The following is a 15183-nucleotide window of genomic DNA, read 5'->3' on the forward strand; positions in this document are numbered from 1 at the left end:
GTAAAATAATACAATCCCCAGATGAGACCACCTAAATAAATCTGGACCCCAGAGTAGCTTTTGTTTTACCCCGGAGTTTATACAGGAATGACGAGAGGCGAGTACAGTTTAAACAGGGCACATTGCAGATTTCTCCCATTGTTGCTACACACCTGCTTTTACTAATGGACGGAGGGTCTTAATGGACTTCAGTCTTGTCGTCAGAGACCCCTGAGCTAAGGCTGCAGTGTCTACAGGGGGTGCATCAAGAAGGGGGTCTATAGCTGCCACGAGATGATTCATGAAATCCTCATATTTTGGATAAGCCTAAAAAGATAAAATAGATTATTTGCCTGTCAGGATCCCCATCGATATATATTCAATATAGGTGAATGAAAAAAGCAAACAACCAGTTTCCTTAATCATAACTAACAGACTTATGACAACAAATCTTACATAGTTGGGTAGCTGCTTTTGTCCTAAAAAAAACAAAAACCTTTTTTTATAGAGATCCGAAGCTTGGACTGCTGTATATACATCACAGGAGATGCTGGGACTTCTGTATATACATCACAGGAGATGCTGGGACTGCTGTATATACATCACATAGGAGACACTGAGACTACTTTATACATCACATAGGAGACACTGAGACTACTTTATACAGTGGGTATGGAAAGTATTCAGACCCCTTGGTAATAGGTAAATTCAAAAAAGTTAATTGATTTCTCATTAATGTACACTCTGCACCCCATCTTGACTAAAAAAAAACAGAAACGTAGTAATTTTTGCAAATTTATTAAAAAACAAAAACTGAAATATATTATTATACATTACTCAGACGGACATCTCTCGTCTGAGTAATGTGGTTGTCTGCATAAGCCCAGAAGTGGCCAATTTGTGTGCTTCGTACATCAGTTTTAAAAGTATAAAGACAGTAATGTAGTTTAACCTCCTTCCTGACTGGGCTATTTTCCGTTTTTTTTTTTTCCCCTTTTTGTTTTTTCCTCTCTTTCTTCCAAGAGCCATAACTTTTTTATTTTTCTGTCCAAATACCCATATGAAGGCTTATTTTTGTGGGATAAAAAATTCCAAGTATGGTAAAATTGCAAAATAAGTTAAATTCCACAATTATTTTTTTTTAATTTACCATGTTCACTATATCCCTTCATGACCTTGGGATTTTCCATTTTTGCAATTTTGTTTCCTGTTCTCCTTCTTCCCAGAGACATAATTTTTTTTATTTTTCTGTTAATATGGCCATGTGAGGGCTTGTTTTTTTGCGGGATGAGTTGTACTTTTGAATTACACCATTGATTTTTACCATATAGTATACTGGAAAACGGGGAAAAAAAATCCAAGTGCGTTGAAATTGCAAAAAAGTGCATTTCCACAATTGTTTTTTTTTTGTTTTTTTTTAATTTATTTACTGTGTATTTGGTAAAACCCACCTACCATTATGATTCTGCAGCGCCCCAGAGTCCTGGTTGCTGCAGTAATGTTATTCTTCCACCAGGAGGAGTGATATTATGTCTGATGGCACTAAAGGAGTTCATCTTTCCAGGTATCACGGCATCACAACACACTTCACACTCCAGACCACCAGGGGGAGCCATGCTCCTATCTAGTAGGACACTCCTCACAGAAGGGTAAAACTGGTGGTTTGGATAGAACGTTAGGGAGAAGCTGACTGGGCTTTGCCCAGGCAAGACCTGTCAGGCAGACAGGGGGGAAAGGAGGAACATCTGAGCTGCAGACAGAGGGTCCCTGACAGGGGTGGGATCCTGGCAGAGGCCTAGCACGAGATAGAAAGCTACGGAGCTGCGCCTGCCCCACGTGCGGCAGCATCCTAAGAAAGGACACGAAGAGAAGTGTATTGTAGAGAGTGAGAAATGAAGTCACAGCACAAGGAGAAAACACCGGGAGGAGTTCTGCCCCAAGACAGGCAGCCTCCTTCTGAGGTGCGTAGCCGGTGGCCGGAACACCGAGGGAGTAATTGACTCTACGCATTACTTCAGAGACCGGCAGGACAGTCAATTCCAAGTTGGCTGCCCGACCTTAATACCTAAGAAGACACGGTGGCAAATTGTGGGGGTCGGGCATCTCTAGGGTCCCTATAAACAAGCCTCAGGCCATCCCAGTCAAACGGGTTTGTCCTATCCATACCATCTGGGGGACAGAGAGGAAGAAATAACATCTAGAAGATCTACAAAAGTTGTGAGGACTATCCCGTGGTGCTCAGCAGGTAAGTACTACAACACACAGGCGTTAGTAGGAAGGCTACTGATTTCCACCTGGTTAAGAGAACTCTGGATTTGCCTTCGGACCGGCCGGACTCTGCCTGCCCTGTGAACGGTACTCTGCACTGTGGACGCTGAAGTCTTCATTAAAAGGTAAAGAGACTGCAACCGTGTGTCCTCGTTATTCATTGCGCCTTACATCGTCCACCATCACTTCCTACACATCTGGGAAGCCCTGGGGACATACTTCACCTGTGGGAAGGTATACCATCTAGCTGCCACTCCATCACCCCAGCGGACCCCTAAGCGGCGTCGGTCACCCTGACCGAACACCACAGCTGGCGTCACGAACACCAGACAAATTACACCTTTAATTGGAAGCCCCTCAAAGGGCCACGGACCGGGTCAGGCCACCGTGACATCCCAAGAACCGAGAGGGACCCGGTATCGAGTACCCCATTGCCCTGACGTGGGGGCGCTCCAATTCTCCAGGTCATTACGAGTTTACAAATACTAAACATTTATAGGTTCTTTTTTATTTAATTGATGAAAAAAAATAAAGTTTGTAAGGAAAAAAAATGTTACCATTTCCCGAGACCCATAGCGTCTCCATTTTTCAGAATCTGGGGCTGGTCGAGGGCTTATTTCTTGCTCGCCGAGATGTTTTTATTGATACCATTTTGGGGTAGATACCATGTTCTGATCGCCCGTTAGTGCATTTTATTGGAATGTTACGGTGACCCAAAAAACATAATTCTGGCATTTAGATTTTTTTTTCTCGTTACGCAGTTTACCGATAGGATTATTTTTTATATTTTGAAAGATCGGACACTTCTGAATTCGACAATGCCAAATTTGTTTTTTTATTGTTTATTTTGAATAGGGCAAAGGGGCATGATTTGAACTTTGTTTTATATATATTTTAATATTTTTGAAAACATTTTTTTCTACTTCACTTTCTTCAATAGTCTCCATAGGAGACATGAAGCTGTGATACTCCGATCGCTTATGCTACATGTCGCAGGGCTCCAGTGGTTGGCATTCATAGAAGATCTGCAATGACAAGCAAGTGGGTCATCATGCCAATCCATCTATGTCCTGCGATCATGTGATGGGGTGCTGATGGCTGGCATTTGTGACATGCATCCGGTTTGCACAAGTTAAATGCTGCTGTCAAAGATTGATAGCGGCATATAACATGTTAATAGCCGTGGGTTGGATCGTTATTCCACCCGCTGTTGTTAGAGGCACATGACAGCTGCTCAAATCAACTGTCATGTGCCGGGAAAGATGCGAGCTCCGGCAAAGGGAGGGACACGACCTATGACATATATATAAGTCATAAGTCATGAAGCGGATATGATAAAACTGACCTGGCAATATGATTCCCCAGGTCAGTATGAGGACACAGATACTAAACATGTATATATATTTTTAAAATTATTTAAGTTGTGAAAAAAATGGAAAATTTGTAAAAAAAACAATTTTTGCTTTTGTCCTCATTTTCAGAGACCCGTTAAGTTTTCATTTTTCAGGATATGGTGCTGTGTGAGGACATTTTTACTGTTACCATTTTGGGGTAGATAAGATGTTTTGATTGCCTCTCATAGTATTTAAAATGATTTTATTTTTAATGGGGCGAATTGGGGGTGAAGGAACCAAATGGGGTGTGATGGGCCTCATTGACTTGTTGCCCCAATAAATTATGCGGTCGGTCGGAGAGCCATTGAGACTTCTTCCATTATTTCAATGGCAAGAAAAGCGCTACATACTGAGATATTCTTGCCATGAAATATTACAGAATTGTCAACGGTGGAATCAAAACCCTTGAGGTTGATTTATTTGTTGTTCTGAGGACGTACTATGGTGACCCACTAATTCTGAATGTGACCTACCTTCGCATCTTTCTCGGAGAATTGAGCAATCTGCCTTTGGTTCTCCTCCATATCTGCCCCAAGAAGAAGAGACCTCGGAGGACGCCCGTTCACATTTTCTAATAGTGGAGTGAATGAATGGGGGTCTCTAAAATAAATTTTCAGCCCATGTCTCTAGAATACAGACAGAACAGGAAATAAAGATGGAAAATGTGATATTAATGGAAACCCTACTAAATATGTAATCATCAGAGCTTGAAAACAACTAAAAATCTGAAACCTCATCTTTCTCACAGAGGAGGGTTGGCTACGAAAGTATCAGGTCTCACTAATCCTCCTAGAGCGAATCCCACCGCAGTGTAACCAGCTCTCCTGTCCTGATTGTGCCACATCCATGGCTGCAGGCGATATAAATCAGCCAAAGGTCCACATTGTCTACAAGACAAAGACTGCATGCAACTGTATGAAACTGTGAAAAGTGAAAAGCACTTGGGCCTTATGGGTTTTGAAGATTGTGAATGTAAAGGAGGATTCACCTGGCAGAGAACAAAGAAGAAATATTGAAAACAGCGAGGAATTAATGTACAGAATATTGAGAATTTGTAGAATTTCATTTTTCTATGATCACTCGGTATTTACATAACAGAACACTCCGGAGGTCATGGAGACGCTCCTAGATTTAATCTACATAAAAGCATTATTAATATTATTAGTATTCTTGACTTATATATATATATATACCAATATATATCCTGTAGTCAATACTGTACTACAATGAGGAAACATAAGATACATAAGCTGTAATCTGCCCCCTCAGTGATACTTACTGCACCCAATTTAAACTCATTCCCTTTCACTTATTAAAGCACAGGATCAATGGACTGTTACTTCACTGTGTGCATTAGGCTAATTTCACATTAGCGTCGTGCACTGTACGTCGCAATGCGACGTTGCGACGTACCGACACTAGCTGTGGAAGCGCCGCACAACGGGGGCAGCGGATGCTGTTTTTCAACGCATCCGCTGCCCCATTGTGAGGTCCGGGGAGGAGGGGGCGGAGTTCTGCCCGCGCATGCGCGGTCGGAAATGGCGGATGCGACACCAAAAACCGTTACATGCAATGTTTTTTGGTGGCGACGGTCCGACGCAACGACGGACGGACGTTTGTGACGTGTGGTAATGCGTCGCACTGCGTTACTAATGCAAGTCTATGAAGAAAAAACGCATCCTGCAAACACTTTTGCAGGATGCGTTTTTTCTACAAAACGACGCATAGCGACGTGCAGTGCACGACGCTAGTGTGAAAGTAGCTTTATTCCTGTACTGTGATATCACTGTGTTTTTATATTCCTGTCCTGTTACATTACTGTGCTTATCAGTGTTAATTAGCCTTGTATTGAGACATCATTGTATTTATATTATTGTCGTGTGACATCACTCTGTTTATCCATCTACTATGACATCACTGTGTTTATTATCCCTGTACTGTGACATCACTATGTGTATTATCCCTGTACTGTGACATCACTGTGTGTATTATCCCTGTACTGTGACATCACTGTATTTATTATCCCTGAACTGTGACATCACTGTTTATTATCCCTGTACTGTGACATCACTGTGTGTATTATCCCTGTACTGTGACATCACTGTTTATTATCCCTGTACTGTGACATCACTGTGTTTATTATCCCTGTACTGTGACATCACTGTGTTTATTATCCCTGTACTGTGACATCACTGTGTGTATTATCCCTGTACTTTGACATCACTTTGTGTATTATCCCTGTACTGTGACATCACTGTGTATATTATCTCTGTACTGTGACATCACTGTGTGTATTATCCCTGTACTGTGACATCACTGTGTGTATTATCCCTGTACTGTGACATCACTGTGTGTATTATCTCTGTACTGTGACATCACTGTGTGTATTATCCCTGTACTGTGACATCACTGTGTTTATTATCCCTGTACTGTAACATCACTGTGTGTATTATCCCTGTACTGTGACATCACTGTGTGTATTATCTCTGTACTGTGATATCACTGTGTGTATTATCCCTGTACTGTGACATCACTGTGTGTATTATCTCTGTACTGTGACATCACTGTGTGTATTATCCCTGTACTGTGACATCACTGTGTGTATTATCTCTGTACTGTGATATCACTGTGTGTATTATCCCTGTACTGTGACATCACTGTGTGTATTATCTCTGTACTGTGACATCACTGTGTGTATTATCCCTGTACTGTGACATCACTGTGTGTATTATCTCTGTACTGTGATATCACTGTGTGTATTATCCCTGTACTGTGACATCACTGTGTGTATTATCTCTGTACTGTGACATCACTGTGTGTATTATCCCTTTACTGTGACATCACTGTGTGTATTATTCTTGTCCTGTGACATCACTGTGTTTATTATCCCTGTACTGTGACATCACCATGTGTATTATCCCTGTACTGTGACATCACTGTGTTTATTATCCCTGTACTGTGACATCACTGTGTTTATTATCCCTGTACTGTGACATCACTATGTGTATTATTCCTGTACTGTGACATCACTGTGTTTATTATCCCTGTAGTGTGACATCACTGTGTTTATTATCCCTGTACTGTGACATCGCTGTGTGTATTATCCCTGTACTGTGACATCACTTTGTGTATTATCCCTGTACTGTGACATCACTGTGTTTACTATCTCTGTACTGTGACATCACTGTGTGTATTATCCCTGTACTGTGACATCACTGTGTTTATTATCCCTGTACTGTGACATCACTTTGTGTATTATCCCTGTACTGTGACATCACTGTGTGTATTATCCCTGTACTGTGACATCACTGTGTGTATTATCCCTGTACTGTGACATCAGTGTGTTTATTATCCCTGTACTGTGACATCACTGTGTGTATTATCCTTGTACTGTGACATCACTGTGTGTATTATCTCTGTACTGTGACATCACTGTGTGTATTATCCCTGTACTGTGACATCGCTGTGTGTATTATCCCTGTACTGTGACATCACTTTGTGTTTTATCCCTGTACTGTGACATCACTGTGTGTATTATCCCTGTACTGTGACATCACTGTGTGTATTATCCCTGTACTGTGACATTATTGTGTGTATTATCCCTGTACTGTGACATCACTTTGTGTATTATCCCTGTACTGTGACATCACTGTGTGTATTATCCCTGTACTGTGACATCACTTTGTGTATTATCCCTGTACTGTGACATCACTGTGTTTATTATCTCTGTACTGTGACATCACTGTGTGTATTATCCCTGTACTGTGACATCACTGTGTGTATTATCCCTGTACTGTGACATCACTGTGTGTATTATTCTTGTCCGGTGACATCACTGTGTATATTATCCCTGTACTGTGACATCACTGTGTGTATTATCCTTGTACTGTGACATCAGTGTGTGTATTATCCCTGTACTGTGACATCACTTTGTGTATTATCCCTGTACTGTGACATCACTGTGTGTATTATCCCTGTACTGTGACATCACTGTGTATTATCCCTGTACTGTGACATCACTGTGTGTATTATCCCTGTACTGTGACATCACTGTGTGTATTATCCCTGTACTGTGACATCACTGTGTGTATTATCCCTGTACTGTGACATCACTGTGTGTATTATCCCTGTACTGTGACATCACTGTGTGTATTATCCCTGTACTGTGACATCACTTTGTGTATTATCCCTGTACTGTGACATCACTGTGTTTATTATCTCTGTACTGTGACATCACTGTGTGTATTATCCCTGTACTGTGACATCACTGTGTGTATTATCCCTGTACTGTGACATCACTGTGTGTATTATTCTTGTCCGGTGACATCACTGTGTGTATTATCCCTGTACTGTGACATCACTGTGTGTATTATCCTTGCACTGTGACATCAGTGTGTTAATTATCCCTGTACTGTGACATCACTGTGTATTATCCCTGTACTGTGACATCACTGTGTATTATCCTTGTACTGTGACATCACTGTGTGTATTATCCCTGTACTGTGACATCACTGTGTATTATCCCTGTACTGTGACATCACTGTGTGTATTATCCCTGTACTGTGACATCACTGTGTGTATTATCCCTGTACTGTGACATCACTGTGTGTATTATCCCTGTACTGTGACATCACTGTGTATTATCCCTGTACTGTGACATCACTGTGTGTATTATCCCTGTACTGTGACATCACTGTGTATTATCCCTGTACTGTGACATCACTGTGTGTATTATCCCTGTACTGTGACATCACTGTGTGTATTATCCCTGTACTGTGACATCACTTTGTGTATTATCCCTGTACTGTGACATCACTGTGTTTATTATCTCTGTACTGTGACATCACTGTGTGTATTATCCCTGTACTGTGACATCACTGTGTGTATTATCCCTGTACTGTGACATCACTGTGTGTATTATTCTTGTCCGGTGACATCACTGTGTATATTATCCCTGTACTGTGACATCACTGTGTGTATTATCCTTGTACTGTGACATCAGTGTGTGTATTATCCCTGTACTGTGACATCACTTTGTGTATTATCCCTGTACTGTGACATCACTGTGTGTATTATCCCTGTACTGTGACATCACTGTGTATTATCCCTGTACTGTGACATCACTGTGTGTATTATCCCTGTACTGTGACATCACTGTGTGTATTATCCCTGTACTGTGACATCACTGTGTGTATTATCCCTGTACTGTGACATCACTGTGTGTATTATCCCTGTACTGTGACATCACTGTGTATTATCCCTGTACTGTGACATCACTGTGTGTATTATCCCTGTACTGTGACATCACTGTGTGTATTATCCCTGTACTGTGACATCACTGTGTGTATTATCCCTGTACTGTGACATCACTTTGTGTATTATCCCTGTACTGTGACATCACTGTGTTTATTATCTCTGTACTGTGACATCACTGTGTGTATTATCCCTGTACTGTGACATCACTGTGTGTATTATCCCTGTACTGTGACATCACTGTGTGTATTATTCTTGTCCGGTGACATCACTGTGTGTATTATCCCTGTACTGTGACATCACTGTGTGTATTATCCTTGCACTGTGACATCAGTGTGTTAATTATCCCTGTACTGTGACATCACTGTGTATTATCCCTGTACTGTGACATCACTGTGTATTATCCCTGTACTGTGACATCACTGTGTGTATTATCCCTGTACTGTGACATCACTGTGTGTATTATCCCTGTACTGTGACATCACTGTTTATTATCCCTGTACTGTGACATCACTGTGTATTATCCCTGTACTGTGACATCACTGTGTGTATTATCCCTGTACTGTGACATCACTGTGTGTATTATCCCTGTACTGTGACATCACTGTGTGTATTATCCCTGTACTGTGACATCACTGTGTATTATCCCTGTACTGTGACATCACTGTGTTTATTATCCCTGTACTGTGACGTCGCTCTGTATTATCACTGTGTTGTAACATTACTGAATGTATTTTTTCTGTACAGTGACATTTGTGTTAATTATCCTAGTGTTGTGACAATACTGTGTGTATTAGTTTTGTACTGTATGCAAATTGCCTTTTCAGAGAGGAAGAGGACTAGAACCCTAGTGCCACCTATTGGACGTAGGAATTCTAAAAGTGAATATTGACCCTTTAACGAGCCTTGCCTTGTGGCCAAACCAGAATCTCAATTTGCAGTTATGGTGTTTCTGCGTATTGCCACACGGCAAAAGCTTAAGACTGGGATCTAAGGGGGTAACGTTTACATTTTTGGAGAGTAACAAGTTAAATCTGGCACTTCAGAGTAATTCTGGTCTGCCTTTTATCCTAAGCCATGTGACAAGGCTTGTTAAAGGGTCGACATTGACTTTTAGGATTGCTACTTCCAATAGATGGCACTAGAGATCTAGTCCTCTTCCTCTCTGAAAAGACAATTTGCATATTTAATTTCCCGGAAGAGCATGCATGGCTTATGAGTCTCCTCACTCTGACATGCCAAGCTTGGCTTGTCACTCTCCAATCTCCACAACCATTAGACCTCTTATCCCTGTACTGTGACATCACTGTGTGTATTATCCCTGTACTGTGACATCACTGTGTGTATTATCCCTGTACTGTGACATCACTGTGTTTATTATCCCTGTACTGTGACATCACTGTGTGTATTATCCCTGTACTGTGACATCACTGTGTGTATTATCCCTGTACTGTGACATCACTGTATTTATTATCTCTGTACTGTGACATCACTGTGTGTATTATCCCTGTATTGCGACATCACTGTATTTATTATCTCTGTACTGTGACATCACTGTGTGTATTATCTCTGTACTGTGACATCTCTGTGTATTATCCCTGTACAGTGACATCACTGTGTGTATTATCCCTGTACTGTGACATCACTGTGTGTATTATCCCTGTACTGTGACGTCACTGTGTGTATTATCCCTGTACTGTGACATTACTGTGTGTATTATCTCTGTACTGTGACATCACTGTGTGTATTACCCCTGTACTGTGACATCACTGTGTGTATTATCCCTATACTGTGACATCACTGTGTGTATTATCCCTGTACTGTGACATCACTGTGTGTATTATCCCTGTACTGTGACATCACTGTGTGTATTATCCCTGTACTGTGACATCACTTTGTGTATTATCCCTGCACTGTGACATCACTGTGTGTATTATCCCTGTACTGTGACATCACTGTGTGTATTATCTTTGTACTGTGACATCACTGTGTGTATTATCCCTGTACTGTGACATCACTGTGTGTATTATCCCTGTACTGTGACATCACTGTGTGTATTATCCCTGTACTGTGACATCGCTGTGTGTATTATCCCTGTATTGTGACATCACTGTGTGTATTATCCCTGTACTGTGACATCGCTGTGTGTATTATCCCTGTATTGTGACATCACTGTGTGTAATATCCCTGTACTGTGACATCGCTGTGTGTATTATCCCTGTATTGTGACATCACTGTGTGTATTATCCCTGCACTGTGACATCACTGTGTGTATTATCCCTGTACTGTGACATCACTGTGTGTATTATCCCTGTACTGTGACATCACTGTGTGTATTCTCTCTGTACTGTGACATCACTGTGTGTATTATCCCTATACTGTGACATTACTGTGTGTATTATCCCTGTACTGTGACATCACTGTGTGTATTATCCCTGTACTGTGACATCACTGTGTGTATTATCCCTATACTGTGACATCGCTGTGTGTATTATCCCTGTACTGTGACATCACTGTGTGTATTATCCCTGTACTGTGACATCACTGTGTTTATTATCCCTGTACTGTGACATCACTGTGTGTATTATCCCTGTACTGTGACATCACTGTGTGTATTATCCCTGCACTGTGACATCACTGTGTGTATTATCCCTGTACTGTGACATCACTGTGTGTATTATCTCTGTACTGTGACATCACTGTGTATTATCCCTGTACAATGACATCACTGTGTGTATTATCCCTGTACTGTGACATCACTGTGTGTATTATCCCTGCACTGTGACATCACTGTGTGTATTATCCCTGTACTGTGACATCACTGTGTGTATTATCTCTGTACTGTGACATCACTGTGTGTATTATCCCTGTACTGTGACATCAATGTGTGTATTACCCCTGTACTGTGACATCACTGTGTGTATTATCCCTGTACTGTGACATCACTGTGTGTATTATCCCTGTACTGTGACATCACTGTGTGTATTATCCCTGTACTGTGACATCACTGTGTGTATTATCCCTGTACTGTGACATCACTGTGTGTATTATTCTTGTCCGGTGACATCACTGTGTGTATTATCCCTGTACTGTGACATCACTGTGTGTATTATCCTTGCACTGTGACATCAGTGTGTTAATTATCCCTGTACTGTGACATCACTGTGTATTATCCCTGTACTGTGACATCACTGTGTATTATCCCTGTACTGTGACATCACTGTGTGTATTATCCCTGTACTGTGACATCACTGTGTGTATTATCCCTGTACTGTGACATCACTGTTTATTATCCCTGTACTGTGACATCACTGTGTATTATCCCTGTACTGTGACATCACTGTGTGTATTATCCCTGTACTGTGACATCACTGTGTGTATTATCCCTGTACTGTGACATCACTGTGTGTATTATCCCTGTACTGTGACATCACTGTGTATTATCCCTGTACTGTGACATCACTGTGTTTATTATCCCTGTACTGTGACGTCGCTCTGTATTATCACTGTGTTGTAACATTACTGAATGTATTTTTTCTGTACAGTGACATTTGTGTTAATTATCCTAGTGTTGTGACAATACTGTGTGTATTAGTTTTGTACTGTATGCAAATTGCCTTTTCAGAGAGGAAGAGGACTAGAACCCTAGTGCCACCTATTGGACGTAGGAATTCTAAAAGTGAATATTGACCCTTTAACGAGCCTTGCCTTGTGGCCAAACCAGAATCTCAATTTGCAGTTATGGTGTTTCTGCGTATTGCCACACGGCAAAAGCTTAAGACTGGGATCTAAGGGGGTAACGTTTACATTTTTGGAGAGTAACAAGTTAAATCTGGCACTTCAGAGTAATTCTGGTCTGCCTTTTATCCTAAGCCATGTGACAAGGCTTGTTAAAGGGTCGACATTGACTTTTAGGATTGCTACTTCCAATAGATGGCACTAGAGATCTAGTCCTCTTCCTCTCTGAAAAGACAATTTGCATATTTAATTTCCCGGAAGAGCATGCATGGCTTATGAGTCTCCTCACTCTGACATGCCAAGCTTGGCTTGTCACTCTCCAATCTCCACAACCATTAGACCTCTTATCCCTGTACTGTGACATCACTGTGTGTATTATCCCTGTACTGTGACATCACTGTGTGTATTATCCCTGTACTGTGACATCACTGTGTTTATTATCCCTGTACTGTGACATCACTGTGTGTATTATCCCTGTACTGTGACATCACTGTGTGTATTATCCCTGTACTGTGACATCACTGTATTTATTATCTCTGTACTGTGACATCACTGTGTGTATTATCCCTGTATTGCGACATCACTGTATTTATTATCTCTGTACTGTGACATCACTGTGTGTATTATCTCTGTACTGTGACATCTCTGTGTATTATCCCTGTACAGTGACATCACTGTGTGTATTATCCCTGTACTGTGACATCACTGTGTGTATTATCCCTGTACTGTGACGTCACTGTGTGTATTATCCCTGTACTGTGACATTACTGTGTGTATTATCTCTGTACTGTGACATCACTGTGTGTATTACCCCTGTACTGTGACATCACTGTGTGTATTATCCCTATACTGTGACATCACTGTGTGTATTATCCCTGTACTGTGACATCACTGTGTGTATTATCCCTGTACTGTGACATCACTGTGTGTATTATCCCTGTACTGTGACATCACTTTGTGTATTATCCCTGCACTCTGACATCACTGTGTGTATTATCCCTGTACTGTGACATCACTGTGTGTATTATCTTTGTACTGTGACATCACTGTGTGTATTATCCCTGTACTGTGACATCACTGTGTGTATTATCCCTGTACTGTGACATCACTGTGTGTATTATCCCTGTACTGTGACATCGCTGTGTGTATTATCCCTGTATTGTGACATCACTGTGTGTATTATCCCTGTACTGTGACATCGCTGTGTGTATTATCCCTGTATTGTGACATCACTGTGTGTAATATCCCTGTACTGTGACATCGCTGTGTGTATTATCCCTGTATTGTGACATCACTGTGTGTATTATCCCTGCACTGTGACATCACTGTGTGTATTATCCCTGTACTGTGACATCACTGTGTGTATTATCCCTGTACTGTGACATCACTGTGTGTATTCTCTCTGTACTGTGACATCACTGTGTGTATTATCCCTATACTGTGACATTACTGTGTGTATTATCCCTGTACTGTGACATCACTGTGTGTATTATCCCTGTACTGTGACATCACTGTGTGTATTATCCCTATACTGTGACATCGCTGTGTGTATTATCCCTGTACTGTGACATCACTGTGTGTATTATCCCTGTACTGTGACATCACTGTGTTTATTATCCCTGTACTGTGACATCACTGTGTGTATTATCCCTGTACTGTGACATCACTGTGTGTATTATCCCTGCACTGTGACATCACTGTGTGTATTATCCCTGTACTGTGACATCACTGTGTGTATTATCTCTGTACTGTGACATCACTGTGTATTATCCCTGTACAGTGACATCACTGTGTGTATTATCCCTGTACTGTGACATCACTGTGTGTATTATCCCTGCACTGTGACATCACTGTGTGTATTATCCCTGTACTGTGACATCACTGTGTGTATTATCTCTGTACTGTGACATCACTGTGTGTATTATCCCTGTACTGTGACATCAATGTGTGTATTACCCCTGTACTGTGACATCACTGTGTGTATTATCCCTGTACTGTGACATCACTGTGTGTATTATCCCTGTACTGTGACATCACTGTGTGTATTATCCCTGTACTGTGACATCACTGTGTGTATTATCCCTGTACTGTGACATCACTGTGTGTATTATCCCTGTACTGTGACATCACTGTGTGTATTATCACTGCACTGTGACATCACTGTGTGTATTATCCCTGTACTGTGACATCACTGTGTGTATTATCTTTGTACTGTGACATCACTGTGTGTACTATCCCTGTACTGTGACATCACTGTGTGTATTATCCCTGTACTGTGACATCACTGTGTGTATTATCCCTGTACTGTGACATCGCTGTGTGTATTATCCCTGTATTGTGACATCACTGTGTGTATTATCCCTGTACTGTGACATCGCTGTGTGTATTATCCCTGTATTGTGACATCACTGTGTGTATTATCCCTGTACTGTGACATCACTGTGTGTATTATCCCTGTACTGTGACATCACTGTATGTATTATCCCTGTACTGTGACATCACTGTGTGTATTATCCCTGTACTGTGACATCACTGTGTGTATTATCCCTGT

At 41.3% G+C, this 15183-nt stretch overlaps 1 protein-coding gene and 1 long non-coding RNA gene across 3 annotated transcripts in view; one reads left to right on the forward strand and one right to left on the reverse strand.

Moving 5' to 3' along the window:
* Positions 1 to 15183, reverse strand: part of PYROXD2 (pyridine nucleotide-disulphide oxidoreductase domain 2) — an 85698-nt gene that overhangs the window by 56737 nt on the left and 13778 nt on the right. The window contains exons 5-6 of one of the 2 annotated variants that reach the window (XM_077257043.1): positions 4115 to 4267; positions 153 to 306 (exon numbers count right to left, since the gene is read on the reverse strand). In XM_077257043.1, coding sequence (XP_077113158.1) covers positions 153 to 306; positions 4115 to 4267 — 307 coding nt within the window. The remainder of the gene's footprint in view (positions 1 to 152; positions 307 to 4114; positions 4268 to 15183) is intronic. The other variant, XM_077257044.1, reaches the window with a different exon arrangement.
* LOC143768360 (uncharacterized) overlaps positions 1 to 15183 on the forward strand; it is a 50169-nt gene that overhangs the window by 29920 nt on the left and 5066 nt on the right. The window lies entirely within an intron of this gene.

This window comes from Ranitomeya variabilis, chromosome 4 (genome assembly GCF_051348905.1).
Source record: "Ranitomeya variabilis isolate aRanVar5 chromosome 4, aRanVar5.hap1, whole genome shotgun sequence".
NCBI lineage: Eukaryota > Metazoa > Chordata > Amphibia > Anura > Dendrobatidae > Ranitomeya > Ranitomeya variabilis.